Source organism: Danio aesculapii, chromosome 13, assembly GCF_903798145.1.
Source record: "Danio aesculapii chromosome 13, fDanAes4.1, whole genome shotgun sequence".
Taxonomy (NCBI): domain Eukaryota; kingdom Metazoa; phylum Chordata; class Actinopteri; order Cypriniformes; family Danionidae; genus Danio; species Danio aesculapii.
Genome location: NC_079447.1, coordinates 43,882,951 through 43,895,868, shown reverse-complemented (window position 1 = coordinate 43,895,868; position 12,918 = coordinate 43,882,951). Strand labels below are relative to the sequence as shown.

At 38.0% G+C, this 12,918-nt stretch overlaps 1 protein-coding gene across 1 annotated transcript in view; it reads left to right on the top strand.

Annotated features, from left to right (window-relative positions):
* The window catches only part of pdzd7a (PDZ domain containing 7a), a 71,223-nt gene that overhangs the window by 11,970 nt on the left and 46,335 nt on the right, over window positions 1-12,918 (top strand). The window contains exons 4-6 of the mRNA XM_056471009.1: window positions 71-245; window positions 8,357-8,533; window positions 8,635-8,782. Coding sequence (XP_056326984.1) covers window positions 71-245; window positions 8,357-8,533; window positions 8,635-8,782 — 500 coding nt within the window. The remainder of the gene's footprint in view (window positions 1-70; window positions 246-8,356; window positions 8,534-8,634; window positions 8,783-12,918) is intronic.

Below are 12,918 nucleotides of genomic sequence, written 5' to 3'. Positions count from 1 at the left end.
TGATGACACACGACTGAGATATCATCCCAAAAGAGTCATATAGTAAGCGTGTCCTTGTTCCACACTGCAGAGATGGCAGGCCTGTGTGTTGGGGATAAGCTGGTGGAGGTGAATGCCATAAGTCTGGAGAGCATCACTATGAGCAGTGCTGTGAAAGTCCTAACTGGAAACAACCGTCTGCGTATGGTGGTGAGACGCGTGGGGAAGGTGCCAGGCATCCGCTATTCGAAAGAGAAGACTACATGGTAAGTGGGGAAAGATTTTATGGTAACACTTTAGTTTAGTTCACAATTGACTGTATTGATACACCGTTAACCAACATTACTGGCTTAATAAGCTACTAACTTGCTGTATATTAATTGGGAAGGTAGAAATTGGGTTTAGATTTTGGGTAGGTTAAGGATGTAGAATAAGATTATATTTACAAAACTTCTAATGAACAGTGTTGGGGAAAGTTACTTTTTGAAAGAATTGCATTACAATATCAGGGTGTCCGCGGGGTCTTAAAAGTTTTAAAAGGTCTTAAATTACAAAAACTAAATTTTAGACCTTAAAAAGTCTTTAATTTGCTAAAATATTGTGTTAAATAATTCTTAAAAGGTCTTCATTTCCCTATATCCATGTAAAATTGCAAATACTTATCCAATCACCAGCTAACGCAGTTATGAGTATATTAAAACATGTGCTTGTTTGCCGTAAAAATTCATAATAATTACAAAAAATACAAATTTGTGGATCTTCTTACTTCTGGGCGCAACTGTACTGCCGTTGTGGCTGGTGTATTCTGAGAAATTTTCTTACCCCTTGGTTTCGAGTGTGGTCTTGAAAAACCTTTGTTCGAAGGGGTATCTAACCCTTCCCCTTAGCCCTACGCCTTCAAGCTAAAGAGAATTGGGACACCCCTACCTCTTCACGTGAATGCGCGAAACGAGGCGTAGGGGGTAAGGGGTAAGGCTAAGGGATAGAATTGGGATTGGACCTTAAAAGTAATGCGTTACTTTACTCGTTACTTCGAAAAGTAATAGTATTTCGTAACCTGCATTACTTGTAACGCATTACCCCAACACTGCTAGTGAACAGTTGATATCTTAATAATAAGCAGGTAATAAGCTAATAGTAAATAGCATGAACTGTGACCTAAACTAAAGTGTTACTGATTTCATTATTACTTGAACTTGAATTATTACATTAAAAAAGTATTAGTACTGTAGTGGTATTTCTACACAAGTGGTTCTCAGGCCTTTTTAGCCCCTTATAAGGCACTTATTAAAACATTAGAAAAAAAATTAAAAGAGTACTACTGGGTATTATTACAAGACTTCTCTGACTTCTAAATTTTATAATTCATACTGTAATCAATGCTAATGAATTTACCCTATACAGTTGAATTCAAAATTTTTAGCCCCCTTTGAACTTTTTTTTTCTTTTTTAAATATATCCCAAATTATGTTTAACAGAGCAAGGAAATTTTCACAGTATGTCTGATAATATTTTCTCTTCCGGAGAAAGTCTTATTTGTTTTATTTTGGCTAAAATAAAAGCAGTTGTTAAACTTTTAAGAACCATTTTAAGGTCAAATTATTAGCCCCTTTAAGCTGTATTTTTTCCATAGTCTACAGCATAAGCCATCCTTATACAATAACTTGCCTAATTACCCTAACCTGCCTAGTAAACCTAATTAACCTAGTTAAGCCTTTAAATGTCACTTTCAGCTGTATAGAAGTGTCTTGAAAAATATCTGGTCAAATATTGTTTATTGTCATCATGGCAAAGATAAAAGAAATCTAGATAAAATAAATAAATCAGTTATTAGAAATGAGTTATTAAAACTATTATGTTTAGAAATGTGTTGAAAAAAACTTCTCTCCGTTTAGCAGAAATTGGGGAAAAAAACTAAACGGAGGCTAATAAATAATTCTGACTTCAACTGTATGTGTCAGGACTGTTGTGTTTCCCTGCATTTGTGTGGTGTGTGTGTGTGTTTTGTCATGTGACTATCATGTTTCTAGTGTTTTCCTTTGTTCCTCCACCTGTCTGTAATTAGTGTTAATTCAGTGCCACCTGTCCATTGTTAAGTCTGGGTATTTAAGTGCCTGTTTTGCTCCATTTTCCTTGTCCGGTGTCATCTTTTTCCATGTCAGTCTGTGTCAGAGTTGTGGTAACATGCACCAATTTTTGTTTAGGGTCAATGTAGATAAAAAGAAGTTTATTGTGTTTGTATTTTTAAAGCAGGCTCTAGAGCATCTCAAATAGAAATATACGTTTTAATTTTGATTACAGGTGGCACAGTGGTTCAGTGGTTAACACAATGCTCCTCCCAGCAAGAAGGTCGCTGGTTCGAGACCCAGCTGGGCTAGTTAGCATTTCTGTGTGGAGTTTGCATGTTCTCCCCGTGTTCGCGTGGGTTTTCTCCAGGTGCTCCTGTTTTCCCCCCACTGTTCAATGATATGTGGTATAGGTGAATTGAATAAACTAAATTGTCCATAGCATATGAGTGTGTGTGAATGTGAGAGTATATGGGTGTTTCTCAGTACTGGGTTGCAGCTGGAAAGGCATTTCGCTGCCAGGTATTTTTTGTTTATACACATTAATAAGAAAACCATTTAACAGTCTTGATTGTTTAATTTCATTCATGTATCAATTCCAATTTCTAAAATTTGACTTCAGTTTTATTCATTTTCTGTTAATTATATCATTTATAGGGCTAATATAAACTTATATTTAGGTTCAGCGGTTTTACATGCTTTATTTTGTATTTTATCAAAATATGTGCAGGGTAATGGATCAACATTGCACTCTGCATGTGTCCCAGAATATGATTAAGAAGGCAGTTGGATTCAAACATTTACCTTGTCATTTTGTTTCTTTTAGATTGGATTATATAGGGAATAAATCATTGTTCCAATCCAATAGGGTATATACAGACGGACTTTCAATTTAAGCCAGCCAGCCTCATCACTTCCAGTGAACTCTCTTTCCATTATAAAATTGCCACGTTTAAGGTCTGATTTCTTTAAAAATCAGTGATCTTCACTGCCTCATAGATACACAATATAAAGTGGATCTCAGACCAGACAAGAAGCAATGCATTAAATTCCATTATCCCCGCCATGTCTTTAAAATATGACAGTTTATTTTACCCCAGTATTTTCAATACAGTTTCAGCGCTCGCCTGCTGGTACTGACAGCGCTAGTGCTTACACTGTCTTTCATCTCGTTTTACGCTTGAACAATTAAATGAATGCTTAAGTCTATTTAACTGAATGTATTGTAATTACATTACAACATCGATGCTGTAAAAGGAACCATATGAAATTGAAAATGGCCACATTAAGCTTTCACCGGTAGTTTATCATTGGCTGAAAAACACTAGCTGTGCATACAGCCCACTGAAATATCATTCAGATTGAGCTTAGTCAGATCAATTAAGGCAGTGTTTTTCAACCACATTACCAACTCTGCACAAATTTCCATGTCTCAACACACCTGATTCAGATCATCAGCTCATTAGCAGAGACTGAAAGACCTGTAATGGGTGTGACAGATATACAAAGCATACAGTGTTGGTGGACCTCCAGGAATGTGGTTGAATAACACTGACTTTAGGTATACATGAATGTTTTTGAAACTGATTGAACTGTCAATTTGATTACAAATAGATTATTTTGGTGCATGTAAACATAGATACATGTCTCCCTGCAATTTGGATGTGTGTGTTTTTTGGATTTTCATCAAGTCAGTGTTGAACTTTATAGCTGTTGTTTCCTGGTGATTATTGCAACACATCCATGGTGATATAGTTTCTTGCCTAATAAAGGGTGAATTCAAATGGCTTCCTATTATGTTAATATGAATTCAATATCCATGATTTAATTTTTTCATTGGGGAATTTTGTTTTTACATTTTTGTGTAATATTAATGTAAAAATGTATTGTGTCACATTATTTGCAATACAAAAATGCAGCAATATATTACTTGGTCAGCAAAAATATGTTTAAACAATTCAAAAACAGCAAAAATATTGTAATGTCCCTAAACATTTTAAGATATAGTTTTTGTCACCGCATTATTGCACAGCCCTTTTAAAGTTTTGAAAAATTTATTCATTCATTTTCCTTCGGCTTAGTCTCTGATTCATCAGGGGGGGCGCCACAGTGGTATGAAGCGCCAATTACATATGTAATGTTTTACCCGCTTTGAATGTTATCACTTGATTGAATTGGCCTTATCAGTGGTTATCAGCTGATAGATATGGGCCAGTGGGAGCCTTCTGTGCCTACTGGTAGGCTATAGGGTAGGCCCTATACACAAGAGTGTGCCCTGCCACCCTGCGTAGAAAACTAATTCCGGCTGCTTGTATCCGAGATCTTGTCCTTTTGGTCATGACCCAAAGCTCATGACCATAGGTGAGAGTAGAAATGTAGATTGACCGGTAAATTGAGAGCTTTGCCTTTCGGCTCAGCTCCTTCTTTACCACAACAGACTGGTGCATCGACAGCATTACTGCTGCCGTTGCACCAATCCGCTTATCAATCTTACGTTCCATCCTTCCCTCACTCGTGAACAAAACCCCAAGATACTTGAACTCCTCCACCTGGGGTAAGGACTGTCTTCCAACCTGGAGATGACAATCTTTCTCTGGTGAATCACCATAGCCCTGGACTTGGAGGTGCTGATTCTCATCCCAGCCACGTCACACTCGGCAGCAAACCGCCCCAGTGCATGCTGATAGTCTGTGAATAACAGATGAAATCCTGTGGTCCCCTAACCGGACTCCCTCCAGCCCAAGGCTGTGCCTTGAAATTCTGTCCATAAAAATTAGGAACAGAATTGGTGACAAAGCGCAGCCCTGCCAGAGTCCAACATGCGCTGGGAACAAGTCTGACATTTTGCCGGCAATGCAAACCAGACTCCTACTCTGTTCATACAGGGACGAGACAAGCCTTAACAGAGCGCCTCTGACCCCATACTCCCAGAGCACCCTCCACAGAAGGCCACGAGGGACACGGTCAAATGCCATCTCCAAGTCCACAAAACACATGTGGTCTGGTTGGGCATACTCCCATGAACCCTCGAGCACCCTGGTGAGGGTATAGAGCTGGTCCAGTGTATCACAGCCTGGATGAAAATCGCATTGTTCTTCCTCGATCCTCGGTTCAACCATCGTCCAGATCCTCCTCTCCAGTACCCTGGCATGTATGTTTTAAGCAGTTTTTATTTAATTTAATGAGATAAATATAAAATCTGTGCATAAACAACAACAAAAACAACACAATAATAATGAAAATGCATCAACGTGACCTTAAGTTGTCTAGCTGTTTGTGTATCAGCTTGAGATGTCTCTCAGAAGCCTGCCTCCTGGAGCTCTTCCAAATGCACTTTAACAACCCATAACAGAAGAGTGTGTTTTGTCCTTGAACACTCAGAGGTTGTTTTGGTGGCCTGTTTGTAATACTGACATTTTTAAGCATTTGTTTGTTACAAATATGCAGAGTCATGGGGTTTTATTGGACTGACGTGAGAACGTCGGGCTGCAGCCCCCCCACCCCCTGCTTTGAGTAAAGGGGTGGATACCCTGTGACTCTTGGCCTTTGCTTGTTATCTTTTCCTCCAGCTTCTGTTTCAGCATACAGCAGTGCTAGAGTTACCTTAGTGGTCTTCTCAGCCATTTCATTACCTGATAGTAGCATGAGGAAGTTTACTATACTTTATTAGGTAAATGAGCGCCCACCTGAATGTGTATGTGTGCTTCCTTGTGCATGATGTATCATTTTTAATTAAAATGGTAAAGTGAATAATCGGTGCATAGTTTTGGAAAGAGTACTAAAGTACAAAAAAATCCTACTCAAGTAAAAGGACCATTCTTTGCCAAAAAATGAACTGCAAGTAGAGTAAAAGTATCTGCTCAAAAAATGAACCATAATATGAGTATAATGTAGATTAATGTCGATGCGTTTACATGTTAAGTAAAATTTGTGTAACCAAAGGGGCAAAAAATCTAGCTGTTGTAAAATTCTAATGCTTAGTTTATGCACTTTGGACCCTGAATAGCAAGTAACCCTGTTACCAACTGCTGGACACTTAAATGCAAGAAATGTCCTGTGAGAGACTAGAGATATCTGTCAGAGACTAGTGATGTCCTGTGAGAGACTAGTGATGTCCTGTGAGAGACTAGAGATATCTGTGAGAGACTAGTGATATCCTGTGAGAGACTAGAAACGTCCTGTGAGAGACTAGAGATATCTGTGAGAGACTAGTGATGTCCTGTAAGAGACTAGAAATGTCCTGTGAGAGACTAGAGACATCTGTGAGAGTTAGTTTTGTCCTGCGATAGACTAGAGATATCTGTGAGAGACTAGTGATGTCCTGTGAGAGACTAGAAACGTCCTGTGAGAGACTAGAGATATCTGTGAGAGTTAGTGATGTCCTGCGATAGACTAGAGGTATCTGTGAGAGACTAGTGATGTCCTGTGAGAGACTAGTGATGTCCTGTGAGAGACTAGAAATGTCCTGTGAGAGACTAGAGACATCTGTGAGAGTTAGTTTTGTCCTGCGATAGACTAGAGATATCTGTGAGAGACTAGTGATGTCCTGTGAGAGACTAGAAATGTCCTGTGAGAGACTAGAAATGTCCTGTTAGAGACTATTGATGTCCTGTGAGAGACTAAAGATATCTGTGAGAGTTAGTGGTGTCCTGCGAGAAACTAGAAATGTCCTGTAATAGACTAGAGATATCTGTGAGAGACTAGAAATGTCCTGTGAGAGACTAGAGATATCTGTCAGAGACTAGTGATGTCCTGTGAGAAACTAGAAACGTCGTTTGAGAGACTAGAGATATCTGTCAGAGACTAGTGATGTCCTGCGATGGACTAGAGATATCTCTGAGAGTAAGTGGAGCCCTGTGAGAGACTAGAAATGTCCTGTGAGAGACTAGTGATGTCCTGTGAGGGACTAGAAATGTTCTGTGATAGACTAGAGATATCTGTGAGGGACTAGAAATGTCCTCTGATAGACTAGAGATATCTGTGAGGCACTAGAAATGTCCTCTGATAGACTAGAGATATCTGTGAGGGACTAGAAATGTCTTGTGAGAGACTAGTGATGTCCTGTGATAGACTAGAGACATCTGTGAGTGTTAGTGATGTCCTGCAATAGACTAGAGATATCTGTGAGTGACTAGAAATGTCCTCTGATAGACTAGAGATATCTGTGAGAGACTAGAAATGTCTTGTGAGAGACTAGAAATGTCCTGTGAGAGACTAGTGATGTCCTGTGATAGACTAGAGATATCTGTGAGAATTAGTGGTGTCCTGTGAGAAACTAGAATATGTCCTATGATAGACTAGATATATCTGTGAGGGTTAGTGATGTCCTGCGAGAAACAGGAAAGACCTGCGCACGTCATCAAATGTCATCGTAAGCTCTTGCTTCATGTGAGATCAGACGATCGTGACTGTTGTACTAATTTCAGTTGTGTTATTTTTTGGTATTTATCTTCAGGAGATCACTGAAGGCATATATTATGTTATCATAATGATCTGATGTGGCAATAAGATCTGTACTGCGCATCTACACCCTGGCCATAATCATCTATATACACACAAAAAACAACATTAACATTATAGCAGACACTGTAAAAAGCTCATTCCCAGTCACTAGACTTTTCTGACAGGGTATTCGAGTGTCATCGAGTGTCAGAATGTTGTGGGACTGCTATACAGGAGTTATTATTGTGGATTATAGATAGCGAAATAAACGGTTATTTTAGCATTTTTTTTAAAAGCAGGACTTTAAAACATGAACGACGTTATGAATATATTAAAACATATGCTTGTTTGTCTTCAATTCGTAATAATGACAAAAAATACTCATTTGTGGATCTCTTGACTTCCGGGTAACCGTTGTAGATGGTGTATTTTGGGAAATATTCTTACCTTTTGGTTTCGAGTGTGGTCATGATAATTCTCTCTTTCGAGGGCATTTCTAGTCCTTCCTCTTAGCCCTATGCCTTCAAGATAAAGGGAATTGGGTAAGGGGAAGGGCTAAAGGGTAGAATTGGGATTGGGCCTTAGTGGTGTCCTGTGAGATAAGAGTCATTCAAATCATTGGCTTGAAGAGTCCCTACTCATTTTTCACTCTTGTAATTTATTTTCTTGTCGTTTTCTACACTCATTGCTGTTCTCTAATTTTGATCTCAGAGTTTTCCACAAAAGTGCCTTATTGCATTGTAAAACACTGTTCATCTATCATGGTATGGCCACAACTAAGAACAATAAAAAATTAACTATAAAATTATTTCAGAAAAAAAAATCTAAAATTTTTGATCTTCACTGTAAATAAATATATATGTTTGCAGGGTGGATCTGATCCACAGAAGGATGGTAGTAGAGGAAAGTGGTCGCACACCTTCTGAGGCCAGTTCGGACGGAGCGCTGCGCAGGATAGTTCACCTTTACACAACCTCAGATGACTATTGCCTGGGCTTCAACATCCGTGGCGGCAAAGAGTTTGGCCTTGGTATCTACGTTTCAAAGTATGACATGAAGTGTCAGGAAATAAAAGTCTTTTACCATAAATATTATTGCTAATTGTTTAGTTTTATTCATGCAATGTTTTTTTTTATTTTGTGATGAGGCTGGACCCTGGTGGCCTGGCAGAACAAAATGGAATAAAGATGGGGGATCAGATTCTGGCAGCTAATGGAGTGAGCTTTGAGGACATCACACACAGCAATGCAGTGGAGGTGCTAAAGAGTCACACACATGTGATGCTGACCATCAAGGTGAGAAGAACCAAAATGTTATATTATTATTATATGTATATGGTAACATTTTAGGTGAAGTACCCATTCTGCCTATTAACTTGTGGCTTATTACTAGGGCCAGACGAAATCTGCAAACATTTTTTGCTATTTTTGCTGAGAATTTTGTTAAAAATCTGCAAATCTATGCAAATTTATTTTATGAGCGTTGTTGCTAAAAACTTTAATATATGACATTAAAAAATTATATCTTTTTAACTTGTATTTAATGTTAACAATCCAGATTCAATTAGATCCAATTTATTTTGTAAACACAGCAAGCCTCATATAATATATCAATTAAAAGACAGAAAATATAACTTTACAAACTGTATTGTAAATAAATCATATGAACATTTTCATATGTCAATAATATTACTGAAATTGAATTAAAACCTCAATAAATATAAATTTACACACATTTACACATGTAAATAAACAGAATCAATGATGGGCTAGAATTCCATGTGGGTCTACTTATTACCTGCCAATTATTAAGATGTTATCTGTTTATGTATATAGCACATATGATCTTATTCTACATCCCAAATCTTAATACCCAACTAATACCTTAATAACTATTAATAAGCAACGAATTAGAAGTTTATTGAGGCCAAAGTCATAGTTAGTGGTTTATTACTGTAGCGTTGCTAGGGGGGCCCCCTATATTTCTACTCGGCCCCCCTAAAACCTTTGCGATTAGCTCTTTAACTGTACACTAAATTATCACTTCAGTCCTCTTTAAATTTGATAAGAAAACGGTGGCAGAATTCGGCTTCTCCCTGTCTTTTGTTATTCATTTAATCAGCAAACCACAGCCGTGCACAGCGAGAGGATGAGGTGTGTGTTTATCAATAAATTGATATAATATCTGCTTATTTGCAGTTCTTTGATATAGATAACCTTGTATCACCTGTATCTCAATGTTATGGAAGAGCAGTCGGGTTTTCTCGGCGTTCACCTCATCAGCATGTAAAATGTAACTCTTTTTTAACTCTTTATTTCAAAATGAACTACCAATATTTAACACTTTACAGTTCGTGTGGCATTAACTATATATATATATATATATATAAGGAGCTGAGTCCCTTACAATAAAAATCCTAAAATCGCCCTTGGTTTGTTACCAGTTTATTTATTTGTTTGTTTGCACTTTATTGTCCCCAATGGGGAAATTTGTCTTAGACTCTAGCCCCACATATCTGCATACACTGAACAGAAACAGACATCAAAAAACACAAATCAACACAAACATTCAATCATTAACAAATAATACATATTTAAAAGTCTAATTGATTTAGGTAAAAAGATTTCTTAAAACGATTATATCTGCACACAGGTAGCAGCGTCGTTGATCAGAAGGCAGTAACTCATACTCACAAAACAAACTGTGCGAGGCGTCAGCTAATATTTTAATAGCTTCGTCCTTAACTGATTTCTCATATAAAAATTGCAAGGATCAATATTCCCTTTTCCCTATGATTCTCATGGCTGTCCTCACCAGCCCTTCAAGCTTAGCATTAGATTAAACTATAATGTTTCCGTACCACACAGCAAATCCATAGCATATTAGGCTTTCAATCACAGCTTTGTAAAATAAAAACATAACTTTTTGCTGTACCCCAAAAACTCTCAATCTCTGTATATTTATAAGAGCACACTTGTTTAATTGGTTCTGCGTCAAAAACCACAGGTGAAAGATTTCCAATTGACTTTGCATCAAAGATAGTTTCCTCAGTTTTGTTGATATTAATAAGAAAATAGTTTCAAGTGCACCATTTGACAAACCTTTCAACCTTTCACAATTCAAGAGTTCACACTTAGCTGGTGATTGATTATAAAGCTTGTTTGACATGCGGTCCCGGGAGAGAGCCCTTAGCTCAAAAGATTCTTGAGCCCGGGGCTCCCTCCCGTTTTCCGGGCGAGAGGGAAGTTTGAGCTCAGGTAGATCTCGAGAACTCCCCTGCTGTAGTAGCTAATGAACAGATAGTCATTGCTCTTAAGAGATAACTACTTACTAGGAGCGTGTCTAAAGTGCCGATTTGGATTAGTCAATTAACTTAAGTTGCATGTTCTTGTACGGTGGGAGCATGGGGAGAACGTGTAAACTCCGCACAGAAACGTCTGCTGGCTTGGCAAGGTCTAGTACCAGTGACATTCTTGCTGTGAGTCAACAGTGCTAACCACTGGGCCACTGTGTCACCCATCTAGGAAAGGAGGAGTAGGGGTGTAAGGGGGGATTCTTCAAAATGAAAATGGCTGTTATGTGGTATTTATAGGGGTTTAGGAGTTGTCTGATTGGTGAATCATAAATTGGATAATGCAGGACCAGCCGCAAGCAGTCATAAGCATGTGATCCTCTCGAAATTAGTTTATAAATAAACTTCACACAGTGAGAATTGTACCTTAAAATAAAGTATGACCACACATTCATATCATTCAAACACTTTTAAAAGATTCTCTAGTTCATCCAAAAAATGAACATAGGCTGCTACACCCTTAGGCAATCCAAGCTCTGGTCCTTGGTGATTCATAAAATGCAAGTCAGAGGCTACCAGAGCATTGAAATAAAAAAAAAAATGCATATACAGGCAGAACAAAATTGTTCATCAAAATGATACTGGTGCAGTTCTTGGGTGCTGCAGTTTATATAAAAGGTAAGATTGCATTCCTGTGTGCAATGTCAATTGGGAAGACTTACTTTTCACAGATTCGCAACTTGGATTAAAGTCGGTAATGCTGTCTATAATGCTCAGTTTCTCACATAGACGCATTGATTACTTTCATTAGACCAAAATATATCATCATCAGCATTTTTTTTTTAACTCTGAAAGTGCCAATAACTGTTGACTCAGGGTGTTTCAGTCCAAAAATCTTCTTTATTGGTCTTCTGAAAAAAACAACAACTCATCATTATTGCCTTTGATACAGTGCATCCGGAAAGTATTCATAGTGCTTCACTTTTTCCACATTTTTTTATGTCACAGCACTTATTCCAAAATGGATTAACTTCATTTATTTCCTCGAAATTCTACACACAGTACCCCATAATGACAATGTGAAAAATAGATTTTTTAAAATTGTTGCAAATTTATTAAAAATAAAAAACCTGAAAAATCATATGTACATAAGTATTCCCAACCTTTGCTCAATATTTTGTTGATGCACCTTTGGCAGTAATTACAGCCTCAAGTCTTTTTGAATATGATGCCACAAGCTTGGCACACCTGTCTTTGTGAATTTTTGTCCATTCCTCCTTGCAGTACCTCTCAAGCTCTATCAGGTTGGATGAGATGCGACAGTGTACAGCCATTTTCAGATCTCTCCAGAGAAGTTGAATAGTATTTAGGTCTGGGCTCTGGCTGGGCCACTCAAGGATATTTGCCGAGTTGTTTTTTCACATTGTCCTTATGGGGTATTGTGTGTAGAATTTTGAGGAAGTAAATAAATTTAATATAATTTTAACATTAAAAAAAATGTTTAAAAAGTGAAGCGCTATGAATACTTTCCGCATGCACTGTAAGTAAATTAGCAGTAACAGAACTACACATTTGGGAGTCATCTTGCTGCTACTATTAAAACTATTAAAACTGCTGCTAACTATTAAAAGAGTGTCTTTCTTTAATGACAGCATCAACAGAAACTTCACATCTGTGTCCACCCTAATTCATCAGGACCGAGTTTAGGTTTAGTTTAGCAAGACAAATGATATCCAAAGTGCTGTGGCATATTAATTGCCACCACAGCATGTTAAACAACTCAGCCTCTTATTGCGTCTGGGAGTGAGAAAGCATAGAAAAGCAGACAGCTGGCATTTAGCCGTCACATTCCTGGTTGCTCGCTTTACTCAGGCAGAGCTCAGGTTCCACCTGTGAAAAACAGCCAGCGGGTGTGCATTATTCACCAGGCCTTGGGGATCAAGTTATAATCAGCAGAAAGCCTCGTTTTATGGCCTTTTCTCATCACCCCCACGGCAAGGCTCTATCAAACCCGCAGCAGTGCTATAAGTGTATAGAGCTGCTAAATGCCTGCTTTGTTAGCCATTGATGCCAGTTTGTGGTGATGCCAGTTTGAGCTCTGCTGGTGATAAGTGAAGATGTCAGACAACTATCAAAACA